Here is a 13473-nt window from a genome sequence, read left to right on the forward strand (position 1 = left end):
CTCAGCTCCTTGATTTCAGCACAAGAGTGCATGTCCCATTCATGCTCCTTCTCCTGCAGGCCACGAGCAATCGGCCCGTAGGCATCAAAGTTCCTACAGCTGGAGCGAAGCTGTGACTGCAGAGCTTCCTCTCCTCCCAGGCTCAGCAGATCCACCAGAGCACGTCTGCCGCAGAGAGCCAGCGTGGTCAGCTGGGAAGATCCTGTGTGAACTGTGCCCCAACAAACAGGAAGAGGAATTGCAAACGTTCCTGGGCCTTTAAACGGGGGAGGGGCGCATATCTCTGTATCCTCAGGGCAGCAGAGTTCAAACTGCTGGCCAGAGCGGTCATAATGGGCATTGTGGGACACCTCCTGGAGACCCATTAGGGCGACAAAACCAAGCAGTGTCTACACGGACTCTGCGTCACTCTAACTGTGTTGCAAAAAGCTCTGTGCCACTGGTCAAGGTGGTTTTATGCTGTCGGCACGGCAGGGGTGTTACGTTGGCAGGAGCAGCATTGCAGTGTGTACACCACCGCTATTTTGTCGACAAACCTGTGTAGTGGAGCCAAGGCTTAAATCAAGAATTGACTCTCCCCTTGCGGGTCCCGGGACTAGAAGAAGTCATTTATCATGTCTAGAAACTTTAACCCTGCATCCCATCCTGAGGTGACATGTACCAAGGCAATACGGGGACAGTTGAAATCCCCCACTATTATTATTGAGTTTTTTATTTTTATAGCCTCTCTAATCTCCCTGAGCATTTCACAGTCACTATCACCATCCTGGTCAGGTGGCCAGTGGTATATTCCTATACTTTTATTGATCAAGCATGACATTTCTACCTAGAGATCCTTTAGCACAATTTGATTCGTTTCAGATTTTTACTCTATTGGACTCTCGCTTGCTTTCCCATACGGTGCCAGTCCCCCACCAGCACGACCCTCTCGGTCATTCCCATATATTTTGTACCCTGTATTACCGTGTCCCATTGATTATCATCAGTCCACCAAGTTTCTGGGACACCTGTTTTATCAGCCTCCTCATTTAATACCAAACTCATGTTCACACATCTTAGTATTCAGACTTCTAGCTTTTGTATACAAGCACTTATAAAATGTGTCACTGTTTAGCTGACTGCGCCCATGTGATGTAATTGAATGGGACTCTTTTGCATTTGACTTTCTCTTCGGTTCCTACTTTTACTTTTATCAACTTCTATCATCTCCTCTTTACTAGGATATTGAGAATCCTCGTTAATAGATCCAGTCACAGCCCCATCCCACCCATCTTTTGGTATGAATTGAAGGATCCCAAAGCACTTTGAAAAAGACAGACATTTTGCACCACTGAGATGCAGCCACTTCTGGTGTGCAGGGGTAGTAAGCAGTGTACAGAAACACAGGATGATTGATTGAGAATGAAGCAGTTCTTTATTTTGTTTCCTGATGTCCAAAATCTTGTGGCCCTGTAGTGATGTAAATGTCTTGGGGTGAAATTCAGCCTGTACAAAGCGAGGCACCATGCTCGGCACCCTGAGACAGGACGGGTGGGCTCTCTCCCGGGGCGCTAGGTGGCGCCATGGACACACACATCTTTCATTTAGAATTGGGTCAGTTCAGTGCAGCTGAGCACACAAGCGGGATGAGTCTGTGTGGTGTGCTTGCTTGAAATATACCCTGGGCTTTGTTTGTTTGCGGGACCGTGTGCTGAGCCTAGCAGCCTGCTAGGCAAGGCTGAGAGCTGAGAGCTTCTTAAGGAGGCTGTGATCCCTAAGCCTTTTAGCACCCATCAACCCTTCACCAGGGGGCGGGGCTGCTTAGGGAGACCAGGGCTTTCAAAGCCCGCTCCTAAGCGACCAGTGTGAGCAGGGCTAGAACTCAACATTCTTTAAACTTAAAAGCCAAAAACACCCCCTGATATAAACAAAACAATGACAAAGGAACCAGCTGCAGGAGTGAAAAGAGAATGCGGGCAGAAGTCCAGCAACAGAGTGGGGGCTACCCAGTTTATTGCACCCAATGCAGCATGTAACAAAAAGGATTCGGGGGCAGGGGCACATGACTTATGAGGAGCGGCTGAGGGGACTGGGCTTGTTTAGTCTGCAGAAGAGAAGAGTGAGGGGGGATTTGATAGCTGCTTTCAGCTACCTGAAAGGGGGTTCCAAAGAGGATGGAGCTCGGCTGTTCTCAGTGGTACCAGATGACAGAACAAGGAGCAATGGTCTCAAGTTGCAGTGGGGGAGGTTTAGGTTGGATATTAGGAAAAACTATTTCACTAGGAGGGTGGTGAAGCACTGGAATGGGTTACCTAGGCAGGTGGTGGAATCTCCCTCCTTAGAGGTTTTTAAGGCCCGGCAAGACAAAGCCCTGGCCGGGATGATTTAGTTGGTATTGGTCCTCCTTTGAGCAGGGATTTGGACTAGATGACCTCCTGAGGTCTCTTCCAGCCCCAATATTCTATGATTCTATGTATGATTACCTTCCCTATGGGCAGGTGGCATGTGTATGCATTCGGCACAAGGAGCTCCTGGCCCTCAGAGACCGTGTACGGGCTTTGGAGACCAGACTGGCTGAGCTGGAGGAGCTAAGGGAGACAGAGAGGTACATAGATGAGACTTTCTGGGACATAGTAGGATGGTCCCACCCCTGGTCTGACAGCCTCTGTGCTGTTGAGGAGGATGAAAGTCTCAGGGAAGGAGAACATCCAACTGGAGCAGAGGGAAGCAATCCCATAGTTGGGTCCCTCCTTCCAGATGATGATGTGGTATCCTCTTCCACTGAGGTTACCTCTCCGGGGGAGAGAACTCCAGTCATTAGGAAAAGGCAGGTGTTAGTAATGGGCGATTCGATCATTAGAAACATAGAGAGCTGGGTTTGTGATGACCATGAGAACCGCATGGTGACTTGCCTGCCTGATGCGAAGGTTGAGGATCTCTCAAGACATCTAGATAGACTTATACGTAGTGCTGGGGAGGTGGTACATGTAGGTCGTGGTACATGTAGGTACCAGTGACATAGGGAAGGGTAGGAGAGAGGTCCTGGAGGCCAAATTTAGGCTGCTAGGTAAGAGATTGAAGTCCAGGATCTCCATGGCCTCATTCTCTGAGATGCTCCCAGTTCCACACGCAGGGCCAGGGAGACGGGCAGAACTGCAGGGTCTCAATGCATGGATGAAACAATGGTGTAGGGAGGAGGGGGTTAGATTTATTAGGAACTGGGGAAAGGGGGAGCCTGTACAGGAAGGATGGGCTCCACCTAAACCAAACTAGAACCAGATTGCTGGCACTTAACATTAAAAAGGTCTTAGAGCAGTTTTTAAACTAAGGGCTGGGGGAAGCTGACAGGTGCAAAGGAGCATGTGGTTCAGACAGAGACATCCCTTTGGGGAGGATCTATTAATGGAGATTCTCTATGTCCTAGTGAGGACGAGAGGATAAAAAATGATAAAATACAGGCAGGGTCTGGACACAAGAACAAATGGATATAAACTGGCCACCAGGAAATTTAGACTAGAAATTAGACAAAGGCTTCTAACCATCAGAGGAGTGAAGTTTTGGAATAGCCTTCCAAGGGAAGCAGTGGGGGCAAAAGATCTATCTGGCTTTAAGATTAAACTCGATACGTTTATGGAGGAGATGGTATGATGGGATAACATGGTTTTGGTAATTAAACATTCATGGTAAATAGGCCCAATGGCCTGTGATGGGATATTAGATGGGGTGAGATCCGAGTTACCCAGGAAAGAATTTTCTGTAGTATCTGGCTGATGAATCTTGCCCATATGCTCAGGGTTTAGTTGATCGACATATTTGGGGTTGGGAAGGAATTGGAAGAGGCCCTGGAGGTTTTTCGCCTTCCTCTGTAGCATGGGGCACTTGCTGGAGGATTCTCTGCTCCTTGAAGTCTTTAAACTATGATTTGAGGACTTCAATAGCACAGATATAGGTGTGAGGTTTTTTGCAGGAGTGGTGGGTGAAATTCTGTGGCCTGCGTTGTGCAGGAGGTCGGACTAGATGATCATAATGGTCCCTTCTGACCTAAATATCTATGAATCTATTAATCATAAACAGTCAAATAAAGAAGAGTTCCATTCAGTTACATCATGTAATGGCAGACAGCTAAAAGGAGACAAGTTTTTAAAGTGCTTATATACCAATGCTAGAAGTCTCAATAATAAAATGGGTGAACTAGAGTGCCTCGTATTACATGAGGCTATTCATATAATAGGCATCACAGAAACTTGGTGGAATGAGGATAATCAATGGTACACAGTAATACCAGAGTACAAAATATAACGGAAGGACAGAACAGGTCGTGCTGGTCGGGGAGGGGCACTATATGCGAAAGAAAGCATAGAATCATAGAATATCAGGGTTGGAAGGGACCTCAGGAGGTCATCTAGTCCAACCCCCTGCTCAAAGCAGGACCGATCCCCAATTAAATCATCCCAGCCAGGGCTTTGTCAAGCTGACCTTAAAAACTTCTAAGGAAGGAGATTCCACCACCTCCCTAGGTAACGCATTCCAGTGTTTCACCACCCTCCTAGTGAAAAAGTTTTTCCTAATATCCAACCTAAATCTCCCTCACTGCAACTTGAGACCATTACTCCTTGTTCTGTCATCTGCTACCACTGAGAACAGTCTAGATTCACCCTCTTTGGAGCCCCCTTTCAGGTAGTTGAAAGCAGCTATGAAAATCCCCCCTCATTCTTTTCTTCTGTAGACTAAACATCCCCAGTTCCCTCAGCCTCTCCTCATAACTCGTGTTCCAGTCCCGTAATCATTTTTGTTGCCCTCCGCTGGACTCTTTCCAATTTTTCCACAACCTTCTTGTAGTGAGGGGCCCAAAACTAGACACAGTACTCCAGATGAGGCCTCACCCGTGTCGAATAGAGGGGAACAATCACGTCCTCGATATGCTGGCAATGCCCCTACTTATACATCCCAAAATGCCATTGGCCTTCTTGGCAACAAGAGCACACTGTTGACTCCTATTGAGCTTCTCGTCCACTGTAACCCCTAGGTCCTTTTCTGCAGAACTGCTGCCTAGCCAGTCGGTCCCTAGTCTGTCGCGGTGCATGGGATTCTTCCGTCCTAAGTGCAGGACTCTGCACTTGTCCTTGTTGAATCTCATCAGATTTCTTTTGGCCGAAACCTCCAATTTGTCTAGGTCCCTCTGTATCCTATCCCTACCCTCCAGCGTATCTACCGCTCCTCCCAGTTTAGTGTCATCTGCAAACTTGCTGAGGGTGCAATCCACACCATCCTCCAGATCATTTATGAAGATATTGAACAAAACGAGCCCCAGGACCGAGCCTTGGGGCACTCCACTTGATACTGGCTGCCAATTAGACATGGAGCCATTGATCACTACTCGTTGAGCCCGATAATCTGGCCAGCTTTCTATCCACCTTATAGTCCATTCATCCAGCCCATACTTTTTTAACTTGCTGGCAAGAATACTGTGGGAGACCGTGTCAAAAGCTTTACTAAAGTCAAGGAACAGCACGTCCACTGCTTTTCCTTCATCCACAGAGCCAGTTATCTCGTCATAGAAGGCAATTAGATTAGTCAGGCATGACTTGCCCTTGCTGAATCCATGCTGACTGTTCCTGATCACTTTCCTCTCCTCTAAGTGCTTCAGAATTGATTCCTTGAGGACCTGCTCCATGATTTTTCCAGGGACTGAGGTGAGGCTGACTGGCCTGTAGTTCCCAGGATCCTCCTTCTTCCCTTTTTTAAAGATGGGCACTACATTAGCCTTTTTCCAGTCGTCCGGGACTTCCCCCGATCGTCATGAGTTTTCAAAGATAATGGCCAATGGCTCTGCAATCGCATCTGCCAACTCCTTTAGCGCTCTCGGATGCAGCGCATCCGGCCCCATGGACTTGTGCACGTCCAGCTTTTCTAAATAGTCCCAAACCACTTCTTTCTCCACAGGGGGCTGGTCACCTCCTCCCCATGCTGTACTGCCCAGTGCAGTAGTCTGGGAGCTGACCTTTTTCGTAAAGACAGAGGCAAAAAAAGCACTGAGTACATTAGCTTTTTCCACATCCTCTGTCACTAGGTTGCCTCCCTCATTCAGTAAGGGGCCCACATTTTCCTTGACTTTCTTCTTGTTGCTAACATACCTGAAGAAACCCTTCTTGTTACTCTTAACATTTCTTGCTAGCTGCAACTCCAGGTGTGATTTGGCCTTCCTGATTTCACTCCTGCATGCCCAAGCAATATTTTTATACTTGTCCCTGGTCATTTGTCCAATCTTCCACTTCTTGTAAGCTTCTTTTTTGTATTTAAGATCAGCAAGGGTTTCACTGTTAAGCCAAGCTGGTCGCCTGCCATATTTACTATTCTTTCTACACATCGGAATGGTTTGTCCCTGTAACCTCAATAAAGATTCTTTAAAATACAGCCAAATCAAATGAAGTAAAAATTGTAAATGAATCAAACTGTACCATAGAATCTCTATGGATAGAAATTCCATGCTCTAATAATAAGAATATAGCGGTAGGGATATACTACCGACTGCCTGATGAGGATGGTGATAGTGACTGTGAAATGCTCAGGGAGAATAGAGAGGCTATTAAAATAAAAAGCTCAGTAATAATGGGGGGATTTCAATTATCCCCATATTGACTGGGTACATGTCACCTCAGGATGGGATGCAGAAAGAAAGTTTTTTGACACCTTAAATGACTGCTTCTCGGAGCAGCTAGTCCTGGAACCCACCAGAGGAGAGGCAATTCTTGATTTAGTCCTAAGTGGAGCACAGGATCTGGTCGAAGAGGTGAATACAGCTGGACCGCTTGGTAACAGTGACCATAATATAATTAAATTTAACATCCCTGTGGCAGGAAAAACACCACAGCAGCCCAACACTGTAGCATGTAATTTCAGAAAGGAGGACTACTCAACATGAGGAAGTGAGTTTCGCAGCAATTAAAGGGTGTAGTGCCAAAAGGGAAATCTCTGCAAGGTGCATGGAAACTATTTAAGGACACCATAGTAGAGGCTCAATTTAAATGTACACCCCAAATTAAAAAAACACAGTAAGAGAAACAAAAAAAGAGCCACCACGTGGCTAAACAACAAAGTAAAAGAAGCAGTGAGAGGCAAAAAGGCATCTTTTAAAAAGTGGAAGTTAAATCCTAGTGAGGAAAATAGAAAGGAGCATAAACGCTGGCCAATGATGTGTAAAAATACAATTAGGACGGCCAAAAAAGAATTTGAGGAACAGTTAGCCAAAGAATCAAAAAGTAATAGCAAATTTTTTTTAAGTACATCAGAAGCAAGAAGCCTGCTAAACAACCCGTGGGGCCACTGGACAATTGAGGTGCTAAAGGAGCACTCAAGGACGATAAGGTCATTGCGGAGAAACTAAATGAATTCTTTGCATCGGTCATCACGGCTGAGGATGTGAGGGTGATTCTCAAACCTGAGCCATTCTTTTTAGGTGACAGATCTGAGGAACTGTCCCAGATTGAGGTATCATTAGAGGAGACTTTGGAACAAACTGATAAATTAAACAGCAATAAGTCATCAGGACCAAATAGTATTCCCCCAAGAGTTCTGAAGGAACTCAAATGTGAAATTGCAGAAGTACTAACCGTAGTCTGTAACCTCTCATTTAAATCCGCTTCTGTACTAGATGACTGGAGGATAGCTAATGTGACGCCAATTTTTAAAAAGGGCTCCAGAGGTGATCCCGGCAATTTTCGGCTCGTAAGCCTGACTTCAGTACTGGGCAAACTGATTGAAACTATAATAAAGAACAATATTGTCAGACATATAGATTAATATAGATTATAGACAGATTCATATAATTCGTTGAGGAAGAGTCAACATGGTTTTTTTAAAGGGAAATCATGCCTCACCAATCTACTAGAATTCTTTGAGGGGGTCAACAAGTATGTGAACAAGGGGGATCCAGTGGATATAGTGTACTTAGATTTTCAGAAACCCTTTGACAAGGTCCCTCACCAAAGACTCTTGCGCAAAGTAAGCTGCCACAGGGTAAGAGGGAAGATGCTCTCATGGATTGTTAACTGGTTAAAAGATAGGAAACAAGGGGTAGGTATAAATGGTCAGTTTTCAGAATGGAGAGAGGTAACTAGTCTTGTCCCCCAGGGCTCTGTTCTGGGACCAGTCCTATTCAACATATTCGTAAATGATCTGGAAAAAGAGGTAAACAGTGCTGTGGCAAAATATGCAGATGATACAAAATTACTAAAGACAGTTAAGACCCAGGCAGACTGCGAAGAGCTGCAAAAGGATCCCTCAAAACTGGGTGACTGGGCAACAAAATGGCAGATTAAATTTAATGTTGATAAATGCAAAGTAATGCACATCGGAAAGCATAAGCCCAACTATACTTATAAAATGATGGGGTCTAAATTAGCTGTTAGCACTCGAGAGATCTTGGGGTCATTGTGGATAGTTCTTTGCAAACATCCACTCATTGTGCAACAGCAGTCAAAAAAGCGAACAGAATGCTGGCAATAATTAAGGAAGGGATAGATAATAGGACAGAAAATATCATGTCGCCTCTATATAAATCCATGGTATGTCCACATCTTGAATACTGTGTGCAGATGTGGTCGCCCCATCTCAAAAAAGATATATTGGAATTGGAAAAGTTTCAGAAAAGGGCAATCAAAATTAGTATGGGTATGGAACGGCTTCCGTATGAGGAGAAATTAATAAGACTGGGACTTTTCAGCTTGGAAAAGAGACAGCTGAGGGGAGATATGATGGAGATCTATAAAATCATGACTGGTGTAGAGAAAGTAGATAAGGAAGTGTTGTTTACTACTTCTCATAACACAAGAACTAGGGGTCACCAAATGAAATTAATAGGCAGCAAGTTTTAAACAAACAAAAGGCAGTATTTCTTCACACAACGCACAGTCAACCTGTGGAACTCCTTGCCAGAGGATATTGTGAAGACCAAGACCATAACAGGGTTCAATAAAGAACTAGCTAAGTTCTTGGAGGATAGGTCCATGAATGGCTATTAGCCAGGATGGCCAGAAATGGTGTCTGTAGTCTCTGTTTGCCAGAAGATGGGAATGAGCAACACGGGATCACTTGATGATTACTTGTTCCATTCATTTCCTCTGGGGCACCTGGCACTGGCCACTGTCGGAAGACGGGATACTGGCCTAGATGGGCCTTTGGTCTGACCCAGTAGGGCCATTCTTACTTTCTTATGAGTTTGATGGTCATGCAGGGCCTTAGCAGGTGGGTTTTACCTAGAAATCTCCATAGCCCCAAGTGCCAACATGGACTGTTGCAGCTGTGCAGAAGGCCAGGACAGTAATGGGGTCTCACAGGTCTGGGCCAAGAAGCATGGTGAGAGCCATACGGAGACGTTCACCTCAAATCCCCGTACCACGTGTGGCTCGTCCCCCTCCCCCAGAAAGCAGAGTGCTGGCACCGGACGGGGGCTGACTGCTTTGCTCCTTAACCCCAGGGAAGGAAGATGGCCACCTGTACGGACAACGTCACCGACATGCGGGTCCCTGATGGGGAGGCGGAGTTCTCGAAATCGGTCACCTCCTACGTATGCCAGTCCATCATTGTCCCTTCTGATGTGATGGGCTACAAAACCATAGTGTCCTCCCAGCCTGTGAGCCTGGCTGACCGTGTCGTAGGTAGGTGCTGCTTCCCCAGTCTGGGGATGGGGACTGGCCTTTCAGGGTCTGATCCAGCCCTGTCCCACACTGGGGCGCTCCTGGGCACTGGGCAAAGTGGGGTGCCCTGCACCTGCTGCAATGGGAGGAGAAGAGAGGCTGGGCAGTGGTTTGCGGTGGGATCAGTGACTCCACTCAGGGCAGGGCAGGGAGGGTCAGGCCTGCAGCTCCTGTGCTCGGCCCAGAGTCTGGAAACTGGCCTCCTACCCTGCTCCACTGAGAGGCACCTCCTGGGTGTAAGGCCAAGGACGTGCTGCTGCTTCTTCGAGTAGTGTCCCGTGGGCGCCCCCCTCTAGGTTCTTTAACCCTAGGTGCCTTTGCGCCCCATGTGCCTCAGATCGGAGATTTTAGGCAGCAGTGTCTGTTCGGCCTGCACATGTGCCCTCCCTGCCTCGCGCCCCGCACCGGGCTGCATCGCGCTGCGTGGGCAAACCGCCTCAGTTCCTTCTCAGCCGCCTTGGACTGAGGCGCCCGAGCTGAGATTACCATAACTGTGTCTTGCTCTTGCTCATGGTAGTTCCGAGAGTTTTCCTTAGTTAGTAGCCGGAATCCCTTGCCTCCCTTTCTTTAGTTCACAAAAAAAAAAAAAAAAAATCACAAAAAAATTCTTACTGGGATAGCGACTGTTGCCCATCCATCTACCTTTTTCCCTCACTTTTTCCCCTCAGAGGAAGTGAAACCCGGGAAGGGTAAGCCCGGTTCCCCCAGATTTAAACATCGCCTTTCAGGCCAGGAGGCTATCCCGGCCGGTCACGGACATTCCCGTTGTATATGGTGTCGCGGGGAGTCACGTGTTCCTCAGAAGTGTAATTTCTGCTTCAAATTAAAGTTGAGGGCAGAAAGAGCCAGGAACTAAAACTGCGTCTCCTTACGAGGAAGCGCTTGCTCCAACTGGCCTCTGCCCCTGGCCCAGGGATTCCCCTTGCACAATGGTCCCCGACCAGGCCAGCCACGTCAACTTCCTTGGGAAAACACAACCCGAGAGCTTAGAAGAAGAAATAGGTGGAATCCTCTCAAAAAATCTCTAAGAAGCAGTCTCAAGTCCCCATGGTAGATAATTTGCCGCAAAGAGATGGTCCCCGGCCAGGTCGACCACCTCAGCACCCATGGGTCTGTGACCCATGAGGCTGCAGGCTCCTCAAGTACCGTCACTGCCAGCAAGCCTAAGGACTTTAAGAGCTCTGGCTCTGGAAGATTGGTACCGTCAGGTGAACGGAGCAGTACAGAGAAGACCAGCTCTTCTGCACCACAACTGGCAGAGTCCCCTAGGGCCTCAGTACCTAGTACTTCAGCTCCATAAAAGACCAGACCTACGCCTCCTGGCCGTACACCAAACACATGAGACTTCCGGTACCGTCAGCACCTTGTGACACAGCCACCTCTGCAGTCTCACTTCGTCAGTATTTTGCCCATCCCGGTACCACAGGAGCTTCCTTTCCTAGGGACTTGGTGCTTTCAGAAACGCCTGAATCTCCCCTGCTCAGCCCAGCACCATCCCGTACTGATCACCTCCTGTTCCTTGGAGACGCACGTGATACCGACGGAGTCTTCCTTTACTTCCAGGACTGCTCCACCTCTGCCCAATGAGGAAGAGGAAAACGATGATTGGGGATTTTTCATCAATCTCCCACATTCTGTCCAAGGCTCTCCTTTCGGCTGCCAATGAGCCTGCCTTCCTGAGATCTCTTACCCTCATGAGAGTCAAGCCCCACCCGGTTGGTATGGACACCCTTGGGTGCCCCCACCCATGGCTTTTGCACCACCCCAGTGGCCCTACTTGGACCCTTGGGTGGCTTATTGTCAGCAGTTTTCAAGGGCTCCTAGTGCTTCTCGCCAGGAGAAGAGAAGAGACTCCCCACCAGCATTTCTCTCTCGGGCTACTGATCCACAGGATGAGACCTCTGAGGCCTAGGAAGCGAGACTGGACAAAGAGATTACTCCTTACGACCAACATTTCTCCATCTTCCCCTGACGAACCTACCGCCATGTCCTGGGCTGCTGATTTTAAACCATTTCATAGATTCATAGATATTTAGGTCAGAAGGGACCATTATGATCATCTAGTCTGACCTCCTGCACAACGCAGGCCACAGAATTTCACCCACCACTCCTGCAAAAAACCTCACACCTATATCTGTGCTATTGAAGTCCTCAAATCATAGTTTAAAGACTTCAAGGAGCAGAGAATCCTCCAGCAAGTGACACGTGCCCCATGCTACAGAGGAAGGCGAAAAACCTCCAGGGCCTCTTCCAATCTGCCCTGGAGGAAAATTCCTTCCCGACCCCAAATATGGTGATCAGCTAAATCCTGAGCATATGGGCAAGATTCATCAGCCAGATACTACAGAAAATTCTTCCCTGGGTAACTGGGATTCAACCCCATCTAATATCCCATTACAGGCTATTTACCATGAATGTTTAATTACCAAAACCATGTTATCCCATCATACCATCTCCTCCATAAATTTATCGAGTTTAATCTTAAAGCCAGATAGATCTTTTGCCCCCACTGCTTCCCTTGGAAGGCTATTCCAAAACTTCACTCCTCTGATGGTTAGAAGCCTTTGTCTAATTTCTAGTCTAAATTTCCTGGTGGCCAGTTTATATCCATTTGTTCTTGTGTCCACATTGGTACTGAGCTTAAATAATTCCTCTCCCTCTCCGGTATTTATCCCTCTGATATAATTATAGAGAGCAATCATATCTCCCCTCAACCTTCTTTTAGTTAGGCTAAACAAGCCAAGCTCCTTGAGTCTCCTTTCATAAGACAAGTTTTCCATTCCTCGGATCATCCTAGTAGCCCTTCTCTGTACCTGTTCCAGTTTGAATTCATCCTTCTTAAACATGGGAGACCAGAACTGCACACAGTATTCCAGGTGAGGTCTCACCAGTGCCTTGTATAACGGTACTAAAACCTCCTTATCCCTACTGGACCTTATTAAAAGGGTGGCGGACTCCTGCTTAAGGAGTCGCAGCATAAACTACTTGACAGCCTGCACACCACCGCGCCTGCCCGTGTCACATTACTCATCCACGAGGCCTTGGTGGACCCAGCAGAAATAACATGGCATGGCCCGGCCTCTGTAAGAGAGCAAACACAAAACACAATGTTCCCTCCAAGGACTCAGACTTTTTATTTTCACATCCCCCTGAAACTCCTGTGAGCTCGATGCTGTGAACAAACATGGCAGCCAGCACCACCCCAAGTCCACGCCACGCAGCAAAGATTTTAAGCATCTTGATTTATCTGGTTGTAAGTCATGTTCAGTGCAGGATCGCCAGTTACCAAGCCCTCATGGCAAAGTATAGCCATACTAAGATGCCTTTGCTGAGCATCTTCTAATGGATTAGAAGGAGAAGTTTCAGGCAATCGTCGCTAAGGGCCAACTGCTTGCAAAGACGTCCCTACAGGCTTCTTTGGATGCTGCTGACACAGCTACTTGTTCCATCTCCATGGCAGTGGTCGTGAGGAGGGCTTCCTGGATTTCTGAGGGAAGTCCCAACTACGTCTGAGGACCTTCCATTCCAGGGATCAAACCAAGCTTGCCAAGAAAACTGAGAAATCCCTCCACACCTTAAGAGACTCTAGAGCAGGGGTCGGCAACCTTTCAAAGAAGAAGATACATTTTTTTGTTTTTGTCTTTGACTAAAATATTCCGAGAGCTGCATCACACGCAAAATGTTGGGGTGCAGGAGGGGGTGCAGGAGGGGGTTCTGACCTGGGGCAGGGGGTTGGGGTGCTGGGTCTGGGAGGGAGTTTGGGTGCAGGAGGGGGTTCTGACCTGGGGCAGGGGGTTGG

At 47.5% G+C, this 13473-nt stretch overlaps 1 protein-coding gene across 4 annotated transcripts in view; it reads left to right on the forward strand.

The window, feature by feature from the left end:
• ELAPOR1 (endosome-lysosome associated apoptosis and autophagy regulator 1) overlaps positions 1-13473 on the forward strand; it is a 109903-nt gene that overhangs the window by 69891 nt on the left and 26539 nt on the right. For all 4 annotated transcript variants that reach the window (XM_073320348.2, XM_073320350.2, XM_073320351.2 and 1 more), the window contains exon 16: positions 9455-9635. In XM_073320348.2, coding sequence (XP_073176449.2) covers positions 9455-9635 — 181 coding nt within the window. The remainder of the gene's footprint in view (positions 1-9454; positions 9636-13473) is intronic.

This window comes from Lepidochelys kempii, chromosome 21 (genome assembly GCF_965140285.1).
Source record: "Lepidochelys kempii isolate rLepKem1 chromosome 21, rLepKem1.hap1, whole genome shotgun sequence".
Lineage (NCBI taxonomy): Eukaryota > Metazoa > Chordata > Testudines > Cheloniidae > Lepidochelys > Lepidochelys kempii.